The 18051-nt window shown below is 38.8% G+C and overlaps 1 protein-coding gene across 1 annotated transcript; it reads left to right on the forward strand.

Annotated features, from left to right (window-relative positions):
* Positions 1–14957: 14957 nt before the first annotated feature.
* On the forward strand, positions 14958–15620 carry LOC145812546 (uncharacterized). The gene is made up of 2 exons (XM_082907603.1): positions 14958–15053; positions 15171–15620. Exons 1-2 carry the CDS (start codon positions 14958–14960, stop codon positions 15618–15620), a joined length of 546 nt encoding a protein of 181 aa, XP_082763729.1.
* The last annotated feature ends 2431 nt before the right edge of the window (positions 15621–18051 follow it).

Consider the following 18051-nt stretch of genomic DNA (forward strand, 5'->3'; position numbering starts at 1 on the left):
CTGACTGAAACTGGAAACTGAATTGACTGAGTATATGTTAATTAATTGCATTCTATCTGTTTGATTGTCTGATTATCTGTTCATATTTATATGTTTAAACTGCTAATTGAAGGCCTTATCGGCGGCCGAATTAGAAACCGATTGATGTTCCGTGACCCTCATAATTAATATGATTTTATGGTATAATTATCGGAAAACTGATTAGGTGTGATTAAATTAGATTAAAATAAGCCAATTGAAGAGTTGGACTTAATTACCGTTTTGCCATTGAGTGGGCCACTATCTCACACACATACTTGAGCCAAGAACAACACTTCCTCAGCCATTTTCCTTCTCATTGCCGACCAAGAGGGAAGAGAGGAGAGAGAGTGAGAGAAATTGAATCCTACCTTGGGTTTTGCTTGGAGAATTGAAGGAATTGAAGTATAGATTGCATATTTGAGCTCCTAGTCTTCTAATTCAAGCTCTAGGTGAGGATCTTATCTTCTTATTGATGCTATTGAACTAGTTCTTGCATGGTTCATGCTTCATTGTAGAACTAAGTCATGATTTGGTTCATTAATGATGGATTGAAGATCATTTCTTGCATGCATGTTAGTATTGTTGCATTTTGAGGTTGATTACATGGACATTAGTGCATGCATGCTCATATTGTTGTTATAGACCATGTTTTCATCTTGTTTTGAAAAGAATGAGCTCATTTGATCAAGCTTTGAAGCTTTGATTTGGTTTAAATCCTTGCATGTTGCATGTTCTTCATATTCTTGAAAATGGGTTTGAATGTGGTTTTAATTGACTCACCTTTGGGGCTTGAATTCACAAATTGAGCTTTGAAACTTGTTATACATTGAATTTAATGATGTTTTCCAGAATTTGGTCTCAAGAGGTCGAGTTTGGAGTGGTTGAATGCTTGGTTTGAGCTTGGAAGGCAGATCTGGAAATTCCAGATTTGGCTTCCTCGCTCGAGCGAAGGATTCCCCGCTCGAGCGAGCACCTTTGTCCAGGGCTCCGCTCGAGCGACCATCGAGCGACGATCGCGCGTAAAATCACAGCATCCAGTATTTTTACTGTTTTTGCAGACCGCTCGAGCGAAGGATTCCTCGCTCGAGCGAAGCCTTTGATTTTGGACTTACGCTCGAGCGGAGAAAGTCTCGCTCGAGCGAAGCTCCTATTTTCAGCAAACTTTGCAAAATGTTTTCTAAGAGTATTTTTGCATCCTCATCCCATCCTAGGCATTCTTAGGCCTAGTTTAAGACATTTAGATGAGGATATCATTGTAGAACACACTAAGGCAAATTAGGGATTAAGTTATGAGATTTCCCAACTGTGTAGCTTAGTGTGTTCAATCTGTTAACTGTGTAGGGTTGGCAACTGGGGAGACACGCTCTAGCTTACTGTAGCCCGAACTCTGTGAGTAACAATTGTGTAAAGATATGTTCAACTGATTATCTTTCGAATACTGAACTGAACTGTTTACTGAACTGGTATTATTTACTGAATGAATGTATGTCCTTTATTTCTGAACTGTACTGTGGCATCCTTAGTACTTACTGTTTATTGTTACTGTTACTGCGACAGAATTCTCTGTCGGTTCCCTCGTGGAACCACTACTGTTTACTGACTGATGGCCATCATTACTGCTCGGTCTTTTAAGACCTACTGTTACTGTTATGCTAATGGATGTACCACATATGACTGTTTACTGTACTGAACAACTGAATGACTGATTGAAATGAACTGTTTTCATACTGTAAGGACATTCATTCTTAACCTCTTTACATATTGTGTTATTCACTGGGCTTTAGCTCACTGCTCATATATATATGTAGGTGTACAGGCACCAGATCGGAGCTAGGAGCGTCAGGGTAACTCCAGTTTTGTCAAGCTAGCCTTTGCGCCTCACTGTGAGGTTCCGAGTTGCCATGCTATGGCTTTGGGGTGTTTTGTTTGTTTTCCCCCGTCTGTCTCCATACTGTTTGGACTACTGTACTGTTATAAAGGGATTAGGTCCCTGTACTGTGTGACTGTAAATTTTGTTTAGACCGTACTGTTTTGTACAGACGGAATGTTTTCTGTACTGTTATGTAGGGTTGAGTCCCTAGTTTGAATGGATGTGAATATTGTACATACTGTTCTGCACTGTTTATGTATGAATGCATGAAAAATCTTTTGCATACAGACTGTCACAGCTCGTTGGGCATTGTTTAATTACTGTATTGGCTTCCGCCAGGCCCTGTACTCTGTTTTACTGTATTACTGTTAAGCAGGCCTTCGGTAATCTCGGATTACTGGCCGGTTACGGTGCTAAACCCATAGGGCCGGGTTTGGGTCGTGACAGAGTGGTATCAGAGCGATAGTTACCACGAGTTATACCGCACACACATGTCCAAATGAGCTATAGGGTGTCCTAGAAAAGTGATTAGGGCATCTCATGAGCATGATAAGTGTGTGGTTATGTTATGACTGAATGCATGCTAATGTGGTAAACTGTTAAACAAATGACTGCTTATGTTTAAAACTGTTATAACTGCTTATAGTGAAATGGACAATGCAAATGAACCCGAGTCCTCGTCTACCGAGGCAAGAATGGAAAGAATGGAAAGAATGATAGAACTGATAACTGCTAGACTTGAGCAACAGAACCAACAGCCTCCTCCTCCTCCGGTACAGCCGGAACTTAATGCGAATGTGAATGATGGGGACATAATTGCTTTGACCCAGAAGTTCAGCAAAATGAAACCGCCATCCTTTCAGGGAGGCCTTGAACCATTAAAAGCTGAAGCTTGGGTTCTGGAAACAGAAAAATTATTCGAAGTGTTTCCGTGCTCTGAAGCGAATAAAGTACTGTTAGCTACCTTCACCTTACAAGAAGAAGCTAGAAGGTGGTGGATGTTAATCCGTGAGACAAACACTGTTATGACTTGGGCTCAGTTCAAGGAGTCCTTCTTTGAAAAGTACTTCCCTCAGTGTGTCAGGGATAGAAGAGTGACTGAATTTGAACAACTGAAGCAGGGCACAATGTCCGTCGCAGAATACGAGACGAAATTCACTGAACTTGCCCGTTATGCACCACACATGGTGGATACTGAATATAAGAAGGCCAGAAAATTTGAAGGCGGCCTTAATGTGGCAATACTTGACCGGATAAATGTTTTGAAGCTACCGACTTTTGTGGGTGTTCTCGATCGGGCATTGATGGCCGAGTCGAACATTGCAGCAGTGAAACAATCTGAAACACCAATAACTGAATGGCATGGAAAAAGGCAGGGTTTCAAATTCAAGAAAGGCAAGCACAACCCAGCCAACAAGAAACAGAATACGGGGACGACAACTAGCCCCAGTCAAGGGAGTGGATTCGTACCACCCTGTCCTGAGTGTGGCAAGAAGCACAAGGGAGTCTGTTACAGAATATCTGGAGCCTGTTACAGGTGTGGCAAGGTGGGCCACATGGTTAAAGACTGCCCCTCTGCTCCACAATCCGGTAGTAAAGCTGCACCGAGCGCAGTAGCATCACTGTAGCACCAAAGCCTAACCCTAAAGCTACCGGAAAAGAGCCTATGAGGCAAGGCCGAGTGTTCGCACTAGTACCGGGAGATGTGCAGAATACCGAGACCGTTGTGTCAGGTATTCTCTCTATTTGTACACAAAATGCATATGTATTGATTGATTCGGGGTCTACGCATTCTTATGTATCGCATGCTTTTTCACGGAAGTTGAATAGACCCTTAGAACCTATGAACTATCTGCTAGCCGTATCATCACCCGTAGGGGGATCCATGACATGTGCTTATATGTACCCTGCATGTGAAATCATTGTTGGGGATATGCATCTGTTTATTGATTTACTGCCATTGAACATTGATCATTTTGACGTAATATTGGGGATGGATTGGTTACAAAAATATCATGCCACTATTGACTGTGTGACCAAGCAAGTTGTTTTCCGTCCACCTGGTTTGCCTGAATTTGTGTTTAATGGGAGTGGAGTAGTACCTCCTCCGTATTTGATTTCATCTGTGAAGGCTGTTAAACTGATTAGGAAGGGCTGTAAAGGATATCTGTGTTCTGTACTGACTATGCCTACTGATGATAGTATTAAAACTGATGTGAATTGTATTCCTATAGTCAGAGAATTTCCAGATGTTTTTCCAGATAATCTTCCAGGAGACTTGACTGACAGGGAGATCGAATTTACCGTTGATGTGATTCCCGGAACACAACCAGTTTCTAAAGCTCCATACAGAATGGCTCCAACTGAACTGAAAGAATTGAAAGTACAACTGCAGGAACTGCTGGATAAGAAGTTCATCAGACCTAGCACTTCGCCATGGGGTGCTCCTGTTTTGTTCGTCAAGAAGAAAGATGGCTCACTGAGACTGTGCATTGACTACCGTGAACTGAATAAGGTAACTGTAAAGAATAAATACCCATTACCGCGTATTGATGATTTATTTGATCAGTTACAGGGTGCACAAGTGTTTTCTAAGATCGATCTCAGATCAGGATACCATCAACTGAAAGTTAAACCAAAAGACATTGATAAAACTGCTTTTAGAACGAGGTATGGACATTATGAATTTCTAGTTATGCCTTTTGGAGTCACGAACGCACCAGCTGCTTTTATGGACCTCATGAACAGAATTTTTAAACCGTACCTTGATGACTTTATTGTTGTATTTATCGATGACATATTGATTTACTCCAAAAGTGTAGAACAGCATGAACATCATCTGAGACTTGCCCTACAAACCTTAAGAGAACAGAAACTATATGCTAAACTGTCTAAATGTGAATTTTGGCTTGACCACGTTATGTTTTTGGGGCATGTTGTTAGCAAAGATGGAATTTCTGTTGATCCGCAGAAAATTGAAGCTGTAGTGAACTGGCCTAGACCAACAAATGTGACTGAAGTCCGAAGCTTTTTGGGATTGGCTGGATATTACAGAAGATTTGTCAAAGATTTCTCCAAAATTGCCCTACCATTGACTCAGTTAACTCAGAAGGGGACATCATTTGACTGGACTGACCAAAGAGAATCTGCCTTCCAAGAGTTGAAAACTCGACTTGTGACTGCACCAGTTTTGACTTTACCCTCAGGTACGGATGGTTATACTGTATTTAGTGATGCTTCTCATAAGGGTTTGGGGTGTGTTTTAATGCAGAATGGGAGAGTTATTGCCTATGCTTCCCGACAACTGAGACCGCATGAAAAGAACTACCCGACCCATGATCTGGAACTTGCTGCAGTAGTATTTGCACTGAAAATCTGGCGTCACTATCTGTACGGGGTGACATGTGAAGTATATACCGACCACAAGAGTTTAAAATATTTCTTCACACAGAAAGAACTGAACATGAGGCAGCGGAGATGGCTGGAACTGATTAAAGACTATGACCTACAGATATTGTACCATCCGGGAAAAGCCAATACCGTTGCCGATGCATTGAGCCGGAAATCGATTGGAAACTTAGCCTGTTTGCTTACAGGACAGAAAGAGTTGCTTTGTGACCTTGAAAAATCTGAAATTGAAATTGTTTTGAGAGAACAAGGTGGAACCTTAGCTGCTATTTCTGCTCAACCGGCACTGATTGAAGAGATTAAAGAGAAACAGCAACTGGATGACTTCTTGAAGAAGATCATCGAAGAAAGGGAATCTAAACCGAGACCGGGATTCAAATTCGAGAACAATGTACTGAAATTTCATGAAAGACTGTGTGTACCAAATGATACTGAACTGAAAAGAAGAGTTCTGCAGGAGGGCCACAACTCAAGATTGTCTATCCATCCGGGGAATACGAAAATGTACCAAGATCTGAAACAGAATTTCTGGTGGCCGGGAATGAAGAAAGAAATTGCTGATTTTGTATCCAAATGTCTTCATTGCCAACAGGTCAAAGCTGAACATCAGCGACCTGCCGGATTATTGCAACCCCTACCCATACCAGAATGGAAATGGGAGCATATCACGATGGATTTTATCGTTGGGTTACCTCGCTCCAGAAAAGGTATGGATTCAATTTGGGTTATTGTTGATAGGTTAACCAAATCTGCTCACTTCTTACCTGTCAAGACAATTTATAATGCGGACAAATTGGCTATGATTTATATTGATGAGATTGTGAGACTGCATGGAGTGCCTGTGTCTATTGTTTCTGACAGGGATTCGAAGTTTACATCGAGGTTCTGGCAGAGCCTACAGACTGCATTGGGTACTGAATTAAGACTGAGTAGTGCCTATCATCCTCAGACAGATGGCCAATCAGAAAGGACCATCCAAACTCTGGAGGATTTACTGAGAATGTGTGTCCTTGATTTTCAGGGAAACTGGGAAAGTCATCTGCCATTAGCTGAATTCGCCTACAACAACAGCTACCATTCGAGTATAGGTATGGCGCCTTTCGAGGCATTGTATGGCAGGAAATGTAGGTCTCCAATTTGCTGGGCAGAAGTTGGAGATGGGCCTTTGCTTGGGCCCGAGATTGTGTATGAAACGACTGAGAAAGTGAAACTGATACAGCAAAGACTGAAAACTGCGCAGAGCAGACAGAAGAGTTATGCCGATGTCCGAAGGCGGGACAGAGAGTACGAAGTGGGTGATCACGTCTTTGTGAAAGTGACACCGATGAAAGGCCAGACTCGTTTTGGAGTCAAAGGCAAGTTAGCGCCGAGATATGTCGGACCGTATGAGATTATTGAGAAAATCAATCCGGTGGCGTATCAAGTCGCGCTCCCTCCTGAAATGGAACACATGCATAATGTTTTCCACATTTCTATGTTAAGAGATTATCTCCGGGATCCTTTCCATGTGATTGAGCCTGCTCGGATAGTGTTGAGTGATGACTACACTTACGAGGAACGGCCTATACAGATTGTAAACCGACGGATCAAGAAACTGAGGAACAAAGAGATCCCGTTAGTGAAAGTTGACTGGCAAAACCACGGTGGCGTGTATGCTACTTGGGAAAGGGAAGACGACATGGCCAAAAGATATCCTGAACTGTTTCCACTGAATCCTGTTTTCTTCCAGATTGAAGGTAACTCGAGTTTAGAGGACTAAACTCTTTATAAGGAGGGGAGACTGTAACAACCCTCATACTGTTTATTGATTAAGGACTAATTGATTACCGATAATCACCGATTACTGTTAAACGAAACGGATAATGACTGATAACTGACTGATAATTGAACTGATTAAAAGTACTGAACTGACTGACTGAAACTGGAAACTGAATTGACTGAGTATATGTTAATTAATTGCATTCTATCTGTTTGATTGTCTGATTATCTGTTCATATTTATATGTTTAAACTGCTAATTGAAGGCCTTATCGGCGGCCGAATTAGAAACCGATTGATGTTCCGTGACCCTCATAATTAATATGATTTTATGGTATAATTATCGGAAAACTGATTAGGTGTGATTAAATTAGATTAAAATAAGCCAATTGAAGAGTTGGACTTAATTACCGTTTTGCCATTGAGTGGGCCACTATCTCACACACATACTTGAGCCAAGAACAACACTTCCTCAGCCATTTTCCTTCTCATTGCCGACCAAGAGGGAAGAGAGGAGAGAGAGTGAGAGAAATTGAATCCTACCTTGGGTTTTGCTTGGAGAATTGAAGGAATTGAAGTATAGATTGCATATTTGAGCTCCTAGTCTTCTAATTCAAGCTCTAGGTGAGGATCTTATCTTCTTATTGATGCTATTGAACTAGTTCTTGCATGGTTCATGCTTCATTGTAGAACTAAGTCATGATTTGGTTCATTAATGATGGATTGAAGATCATTTCTTGCATGCATGTTAGTATTGTTGCATTTTGAGGTTGATTACATGGACATTAGTGCATGCATGCTCATATTGTTGTTATAGACCATGTTTTCATCTTGTTTTGAAAAGAATGAGCTCATTTGATCAAGCTTTGAAGCTTTGATTTGGTTTAAATCCTTGCATGTTGCATGTTCTTCATATTCTTGAAAATGGGTTTGAATGTGGTTTTAATTGACTCACCTTTGGGGCTTGAATTCACAAATTGAGCTTTGAAACTTGTTATACATTGAATTTAATGATGTTTTCCAGAATTTGGTCTCAAGAGGTCGAGTTTGGAGTGGTTGAATGCTTGGTTTGAGCTTGGAAGGCAGATCTGGAAATTCCAGATTTGGCTTCCTCGCTCGAGCGAAGGATTCCCCGCTCGAGCGAGCACCTTTGTCCAGGGCTCCGCTCGAGCGACCATCGAGCGACGATCGCGCGTAAAATCACAGCATCCAGTATTTTTACTGTTTTTGCAGACCGCTCGAGCGAAGGATTCCTCGCTCGAGCGAAGCCTTTGATTTTGGACTTACGCTCGAGCGGAGAAAGTCTCGCTCGAGCGAAGCTCCTATTTTCAGCAAACTTTGCAAAATGTTTTCTAAGAGTATTTTTGCATCCTCATCCCATCCTAGGCATTCTTAGGCCTAGTTTAAGACATTTAGATGAGGATATCATTGTAGAACACACTAAGGCAAATTAGGGATTAAGTTATGAGATTTCCCAACTGTGTAGCTTAGTGTGTTCAATCTGTTAACTGTGTAGGGTTGGCAACTGGGGAGACACGCTCTAGCTTACTGTAGCCCGAACTCTGTGAGTAACAATTGTGTAAAGATATGTTCAACTGATTATCTTTCGAATACTGAACTGAACTGTTTACTGAACTGGTATTATTTACTGAATGAATGTATGTCCTTTATTTCTGAACTGTACTGTGGCATCCTTAGTACTTACTGTTTACTGTTACTGTTACTGCGACAGAATTCTCTGTCGGTTCCCTCGTGGAACCACTACTGTTTACTGACTGATGGCCATCATTACTGCTCGGTCTTTTAAGACCTACTGTTACTGTTATGCTAATGGATGTACCACATATGACTGTTTACTGTACTGAACAACTGAATGACTGATTGAAATGAACTGTTTTCATACTGTAAGGACATTCATTCTTAACCTCTTTACATATTGTGTTATTCACTGGGCTTTAGCTCACTGCTCATATATATATGTAGGTGTACAGGCACCAGATCGGAGCTAGGAGCGTCAGGGTAACTCCAGTTTTGTCAAGCTAGCCTTTGCGCCTCACTGTGAGGTTCCGAGTTGCCATGCTATGGCTTTGGGGTGTTTTGTTTGTTTTCCCCCGTCTGTCTCCATACTGTTTGGACTACTGTACTGTTATAAAGGGATTAGGTCCCTGTACTGTGTGACTGTAAATTTTGTTTAGACCGTACTGTTTTGTACAGACGGAATGTTTTCTGTACTGTTATGTAGGGTTGAGTCCCTAGTTTGAATGGATGTGAATATTGTACATACTGTTCTGCACTGTTTATGTATGAATGCATGAAAAATCTTTTGCATACAGACTGTCACAGCTCGTTGGGCATTGTTTAATTACTGTATTGGCTTCCGCCAGGCCCTGTACTCTGTTTTACTGTATTACTGTTAAGCAGGCCTTCGGTAATCTCGGATTACTGGCCGGTTACGGTGCTAAACCCATAGGGCCGGGTTTGGGTCGTGACACCTTTATTAAGACCAGTTTCCATCATTCCCATTAAACTAGCATTATAATTAAGAAAACGAGCATCTCGTAAACATAATAAAACAGAGGTATTTTTTCCAACAAGGGTTAATGGATTGACACCAACTTGAATTAGACCAATATGCATGAAATTATAACCATTATCTAAATGTCGTTTGATTAGTTTTTTATCAAATAACTGGCAGGTTTCCCTGGGTTTTTCTAAAGCATAAACTTGTTCAATAGTTTTAACATGAAGAGAGACCTTAAAAACACTTTGTATAAAAGTAGTTTTATAAATTTCTGAAATTGATAATTTGGGAATATTCCATCCAGAATCAATTTTATCATTTTGTATTTCAACATCTTCTTCATTAATTACTAATCCCGGATTAGGTATTGGGGGCAAGGTAGTTGACCTAGAACTGACTGATGAGTTACTTCGAAATAATCGATTCATTGTTCTGTTTAATTAATCAGTTTTACAGATATCTTAATACATACCCTATTCTTGTCAAGTTATCACATACCAAGTGGGTTTAGTACAGACCCTATTCGGGAGGCCCCTAAGTCCGACACTGCCTAACCTTAAGGACTGACTCTGGACAGGGAACGAAAGAGGGTGACTGAAACCAGGTGGATAACACAGACTGATCTTTCGGGTGATTAAGATGAACTGAAGACGAGATTAATTAAATAAACAATAGAATGGATTAATTGAATAAAATATAAATATATATAATAAAATATATATATATATATATAATTAAATAAAATATAAATATATATATATATATATTCTTTCTTTTCGAATCTGCTAATCAAACACGAAAATCGCGAAAAGAAAACAGTGGTGTCCTTATCAATATATAGAAGGAAGATATTTGAAAGAAAAATAACTTGGACCCCACAAAGGAAGATATTTGAAGAAAACAGTGGGCCCCCACGACTTCTTTCTCTTTGATTGGTTAATTTTTTTTTTTTTCTTCTCTTCCAATCACCAGCCCTCATGTGTGTGTTGGGGGTGATAAGAGTGGTGATTAGAGATGGTCTCAATCACTTTCCATTATAAAAAATAAAAAAGAACAAAAGAACAAAATGTTGAGAAAGATAAAAATCACGTCGTTTTAATATTTTCAAACATCTTCATTTGAATTTGAGTGAAGACAATAAAATGTCATTTTCAATTTTACATTTTAATTTTAATACACTATAAATTATATTACAGGAAGCGCAATACAGAGTATCTGAATTCAAATAGTAGGACTAAAGCCCGATTTGTTTTTAGAGTTAGAAAATGAGATTGAAACTAGTAGTAAGATGATGGGATTAAGAGTCTCATGGGACTATAAAAGGTCTCCAAGAAGGGGGCTAGCAATCCCATGTGAGTGGTGGTATTAATATCTAATCCCATGAAATTGGAGGTAAAAATATTATTTTGTCCACTCATTTTATAAAATTTAATTTAAAATAAAAATAATTTTTAATATTAAAATGAAATAGTATAATAATATATTTATACCAAAAAAAAATATCAACATAAAATAATATAGTACAAAATACAATTTTTAATATTAAAATATATCAAAAACACCAAAGGGTATTTATGATATTTCATATAGTTAATACTCACTAAAACATATTACAAACAAACACAATTTTTCTTAGTCCCCTCATAATATGGCTCATGTAATATTTAACACAAATAATTAAGTAAAATTTTATTGATAGTTGAATTCTATAATATTGACCCAAAAAAAAAAAAAGAATAACCTTAAATAAAAATTTATTGATAATTGAATTCATTAATATTAATAAATAAATAACATTGAGTAAAAAAAATTTGAAGTTGGATTGTTTAATATTTAAAATAAAAATAAAAAATAAAAAAGAATAAGAATAACATAGTAAAAATTTATTTATTCTTTAATTGGTATAAGCCCAAATTTGATAATAATATAAATAGTATTTGTAAAATTTTACATGATCAATCCTACGCTTATCTCTCAAAACAAACATAACTATTACTAACCCACTGATTATCAAACACATATAATTTTTCTTAATCTCCTCACTAACAAATAATCTCCTCAATTCTATCTTTCAAAACAAACTGATGCTAAATTAATTCACGACTCGCGTGGATTCTGTAAAAACCTCATATAAGTAGTGGTCCAGCCCAAGTACAAACTAACATGTGCTTTATTGAACACATACATTAACAAAATGAGTCTGAAAATTATTAGTAGCTCAAAAAATTTAATATGACCACAATCCCATGTGTTGGGATTTTTATTGATAAATTTCATTTAAAATTATTTTAATTCAAAAAATTCATGAAAGAATTTTTTAATCCATTTCATCTCATGTTGTATAGTTTTATTCCATAAAGTCTTTTTTCTTGATTTACACTATTTTCTTGGACACTTATGTCCTTATATTTAATTTTGATACCCTTATAAATATTTTTTGAACGGTTAGTAATTTTATAATGTGAACATTCATATTTTAAAATTCACATTGGTAGGAATGTAAAATTAGCCTGTAGGCAGCTCGAAACCCGCCCGCGAGCCGGAGTGGGCCCGGCCCGTTGACAATGTGAATATTCACATTGACATGTTAACATTTATATTAATAGGAGTGTAAAATTGGCCGTGTCCCGTGGTGGCGCGAAAGCCGCCGGAGGCCCATGGACGACCCGGGGCGGGCCCGGTCCGACCCATTGACAATGTGAATATTTACATTAACATGTTAGCATTCACATTGATAAGAGTATAAAATTGGCCCGCGGCCCATGGACGGCCAAAAGCCCCCCCTCCCCGCAGCCCGGAGTAGGCCCATCCCGGCCCGTTGACAATGTGAATATTCACATTGACATGTTAACATTCACATTGATAGGACTGTAAAATTAGCCCACGCCCCGTGGCTGCCCAAAACCTGCCCACGACCCGTGGGCGGCCCGAGGCAGGGCCGGCCCAACCTGTTAATAATGTGAATATTCACATTGACATGTTAACATTCGCATTGATAAGAGTATAAAATTGGCCAGCGGCCTAGGGCGGGCCCGACCCGACCTATTGACAATGTGAATATTCACATTGACATGTTAACACTCATATTGATAAGAGTGTAAAATTGACCCGCAGCCCGTGGGCTACCCGAAGCTCAACCGCAGCCCGACCCGTGACATTGCAAATATTGACATTGACATGTTAACATTAACATTGATAGGAGTATAAAATTTGTCCGCTGCCCGAAACTTGCCCGCTGCTCGGGGTAGGCCCGGCCCATTGACAATATAATGACCCCAAAACATGTGTCATATTTATCAGTAATTACTTATGTGTTTATGCGAATTAATTGAAGAATATCTGTTTGAATTAGAAGAATATCTGTTGAGATGAGAACTTTGGGATTGAAATTGATGACCGTAATGGGTTCAGAAAACGAAATTGAGCACGCCTATGTGATACCGGAAATTTTTAGAACCATTTGGGAAAATAAATTGAGGACTGAATTTCGTCTGAATCGCTAAGCCTTGTTTGGCTCATGTTTATGGCACAATTCTATATTTATGATATATAGATAGGGATAAGGACTATGTTGACCATGTATTGACTCAACAAAAAAGGAAAGAAAATATCTAAGAGAGAGAGAGAGGGAGGGAGTTCGTGAGAAAGGGAAGAAAAGGGGAAATCAAGCTTAAATCTTCCTCAATTAAAGAATCAAGGTAAGGATCTTCTCTAAATTCTTGAAGTAAGGTTGGTGCATCAATGATCTCATGTTAAATAAGAGGATGGAAAGGGGAAATATGTTTAATTTGAGCATGCATGGCATGAATAGATGATTTATGGTTATATTTGTCATACTTTGAGGAAGAACCTCCATGGATTTAAGAATGAAGCTTTTATGAACATGTTTTATGATTTTTCATCTTCAATCAAGGTTGGATTTTGTATATGATGCATTTGGGTTTGTTTAGAAGCTATAATGTTTAATTCAAGTTGTGTTTCAAGTGTTTTGAGACTTGGATTTCATAAATGTTGAAGTGGTTTTGCAAAAAGAAAATATCCAAGCTTTGGAAGATTTCAGAATTTCGGATTTTGCATGGTCCGCTCGAGCGGAGGGATTCCCGCTCGAGCGTGAAAATCGGCCTCCCAGTAGTTTTGGAAAATTGTGCAGTCCGCTCGAGCGGACAAAGTGGCGCTCGAGCGGGGGACTTATTTCAGGAAATTTTGAGAAGTTGAATTACATGATTTTCACATGTCATTTGCATCATTTAGCATCTCATAATCATGAAATAGAGTAAAGAAAAGATAGTATGGCATGAACACTTGCTTCTATGATAATGTGTATTGAAGAAATGTGTTATAATGTTAATAATTGCAGGTCAGGAGGCGAAGACCGTGCAATCGGTTTTGGGAACCCACTGTGAGTAACATTTCTGTAAAGATATGTTAGTATGATCTATGTTTAAAAAGTGCTACGTTATGCTATGGTTTTGAAATGATAAATGTTTTCTGTGAACGAATGTCCAGTTTGCGAATCTAGTATGGCATCCATAGATAGTCCTAAGTGGACCAGTTTACGAGATCTCGGTATGTGTTTAATCGGTGTCCGGGATCGGTTACTCTAGTCGTTGGACGACAAATGTTATGTTCTATGGAGTATGCCATTATGTATGTTCTGATATGAAATGATTATGTTTATGAATGATTTATTTTATAGTTATATGAAATGTGGAATTCGTTCACTACCCCCTTTACTTTAATGTTACTTGCTGAGCTTTAGCTCATTGTTTGTATATATGTATTTATAGGTGAGCACTCTGGGAGTCAAGCCTAGGCGGAGTCCGAGCTGAGCCGCCGTTTTGAAGCCTACCCGGTGTTTTGGTGCCTCCGAGTTGGGGCTAGGCCTCGAAGGCCGCTAGGAAACTTGGTTTTGGTTGTACATGTGGCGTGAGCCTATGTTTTGTACATGAATTTTGATTATATGTGATGTAATGTAGTGGGTAAACTAACATTTTTGGCATGTAATGTATGTTCATATAAAGGCACAGCTCTTTGGACTATTAGTGTTTTGTTTTCGCTTCCGCAAGCCCCGGTTGTGTATGTTTGTACAGAAAGGCCTGTGGTAATCTAGGATTACTGGCCGGTTACGATGCCAACCTTCTCGGGGCGGGTTTGGGTCGTGACAGAATGGTATCAGAGCGCACGAGTTAATTTACTCACACACGTGTCCATATAAGCTGTAGGGTGTCCTAGAAAAGAAATAGGTCATGGCATAAACATATGTGCATGTGTGCGTGTGTTTCTGAATATGTAAAGAGACAAGAACTGTAAATGATGAGACAACAGAGGAACTATTATGTTGAGAATGAAATATTCTATCTGCTATGGGTACTAGAGACCAATGGAGAACACTAATGCAAGGAATGTAGATGAGTCAGAATCTTCTAATGCCAGAATAGATCGGTTAGAAAGAATGGTGGAAGCTTTAACTGGGTTGGTGAGACAACAGCAAGAGCAAAACTAACAACAACAGAGACAACCATTTCCGCCTCCTCCACCACCACCTGTGCAAATGGAACCGATTAATAATGATGATGTTATCACCTTGACACAGAAATACAAGAAATTGAAACCACTAGAATTTGCAGGGGGAATTGAACCATTAAAAGCGGAAGCATGGGTATTAGAAACTGAAAAGATTTTTGAAGTGTTTCCGTGTACAGATGTCTATAAAGTTTTGTTAGCAACATTTACTCTGACAGAAGAAGCTCGAAGATGGTGGATGCTCGTACGAGGTGAGAATAGGGACTTAACATGGGATCGATTCAAAGAGACGTTTTATGAAAAATATTTTCCACAATGTATGCGAGATAGGAAGATATCTGAATTTGAACAGTTGAAGCAAGGCACTATGTCAGTAGCGGAATATGAGAGTAAATTTATTGAATTAGCCCGTTATGCTCCTCATATGGTTGATACAGATTACAAGAAGGCAAGGAAGTTTGAGGGTGGATTGCATGTTGAGGTGCTTGACCGGGTGAATGTGTTGAAATTAGAAAAATAAGTTGACGTACTTGACAAAGCCTTGATGGCTGAAACAAATATTACGGCTTTGAAGACATCTAAATTAAGAACCATGACTGAAGCGGAAAGTAAGAAAGTCAAGAAACAGAAAGTGGAAACAGTTAGTGAATCAGTGGCCTCCGTGAATGAAAATTTGAACTCAAGTTTTAGTGATAATACAACAAAGGGCAGTGGTGGAAGTGTAGGTAGACCTACTTGTAGAGAATGTGGAAAGCAACATTGGGGTATTTGTCGCCGTGGAACTGGAGTCTGTTTCAAATGTGGACAAAAATGACATATAGCTAAAGCTTGCCCACAAGTTTACGTAAGAAATGAAAGACCCATTGCTAGTGGAGTTAACTCAACAATGACACCAAAGACAACCGTAACAACTGCTCCGGAGGGGAATACATTGAGGCAAGGAAGGGTTTTCACCCTAGTTTCAGAAAAGACACAGAATACTGGAAAAGCGAATACATGTATGATTTTTATTATCTACTGTGATGTTAGCACTGTTATCTATGCGATGGCTATGTTACTTATGCGATGGAAAATATTGAACATGTGACTGTGACGGAACAAATCATACGTAAATTATGTTAAATCAATTGAAAGTGAACGACATGAAATAAATTGACTATGACTGGGATGAAACAAATTTACCTTTGCTATGGATTGTTATATCGACGTTACTACCTCTGAATTGAACGCTATGGAACTTGTTAGCTGACTTCAGTATATGTAACCTATGTTCATTATGTGTTTGACTGCTACGATACTGCCTTCATTGTTATGGAATGGACATACAAACTATCTTATCATGCTGAATAACTGAATAGAACCGTGGAGTTGTTTCTAACTGAGCTTGTGCCTGGATCAGCAAAGTTTGGAGGACCAAACTTCTTAAGGTGGGGAGAGTGTAATGACCCCAAAACATGTGTCATATTTATCAGTAATTACTTATGTGTTTATGCGAATTAATTGAAGAATATCTGTTTGAATTAGAAGAATATCTGTTGAGATGAGAACTTTGGGACTGAAATTGATGACCGTAATGGGTTCAGAAAACGAAATTGAGCACGCCTATGTGATACCGGGAATTTTTAGAACCATTTGGGAAAATAAATTGAGGACTGAATTTCGTCTGAATCGCTAAGCCTTGTTTGGCTCATGTTTATGCCACAATTCTATATTTATGATATATAGATAGGGATAAGGACTATGACCATATATTGACTCAACAAAAGAGGAAAGAAAATATCTAAGAGAGAGAGAGAGGGAGGGAGTTCGTGAGAAAGGGAAGAAAAGGGGAAATCAAGCTTAAATCTTCCTCAATTAAAGAATCAAGGTAAGGATCTTCTCTAAATTCTTGAAGTAAGGTTGGTGCATCAATGATCTCATGTTAAATAAGAGGATGGAAAGGGGAAATATGTTTAATTTGAGCATGCATGGCATGAATAGATGATTTATGGTTATATTTGTCATACTTTGAGAAAGAACCTCCATGGATTTAAGAATGAAGCTTTTATGAACATGTTTTATGATTTTTCATCTTCAATCAAGGTTGGATTTTGTATATGATGCATTTGGGTTTGTTTAGAAGCTATAATGTTTAATTCAAGTTGTGTTTCAAGTGTTTTGAGACTTGGATTTCATAAATGTTGAAGTGGTTTTGCAAAAAGGAAAGATCCAAGCTTTGGAAGATTTCAGAATTTCGGATTTTGCATGGTCCGCTTGAGCGGAGGGATTCCCGCTCGAGCGTGAAAATCGACCTCCCAGCAGTTTTGGAAAATTGTGCAGTCTGCTCGAGCGGACAAAGTGGCGCTCGAGCGGGGGACTTATTTCAGGAAATTTTGAGAAGTTGAATTACATGATTTTCACATGTCATTTGCATCATTTAGCATCTCATAATCATGAAATAGAGTAAAGAAAAGATAGTATGGCATGAACACTTGCTTCTATGATAATGTGTATTGAAGAAATGTGTTATAATGTTAATAATTGCAGGTCAGGAGGCGAAGACCGTGCAGTCGGTTTTGGGAATCCACTATGAGTAACATTTCTGTAAAGATATGTTAGTATGATCTATGTTTAAAAAGTGCTACGTTATGCTATGGTTTTGAAATGATAAATGTTTTCTGTGAACGAATGTCCAGTTTGCGAATCTAGTATGGCATCCATAAATAGTCCTAAGTGGACCAGTTTACGAGATCTCGGTATGTGTTTAATCGGTGTCCGGGACCGGTTACTCTAGTCGTTGGACGACAAATGTTATGTTCTATGGAGTATGCCATTATGTATGTTCTGATATGAAATGATTATGTTTATGAATGATTTATTTTATAGTTATATGAAATGTGGAATTCGTTCACTACCCCCTTTACTTTAATGTTACTTGCTGAGCTTTAGCTCATTGTTTGTATATATGTATT

The sequence above is a fragment of the Camellia sinensis genome, chromosome 2 (assembly GCF_055761805.1).
Source record: "Camellia sinensis isolate YWXY chromosome 2, ASM5576180v1, whole genome shotgun sequence".
Lineage (NCBI taxonomy): Eukaryota > Viridiplantae > Streptophyta > Magnoliopsida > Ericales > Theaceae > Camellia > Camellia sinensis.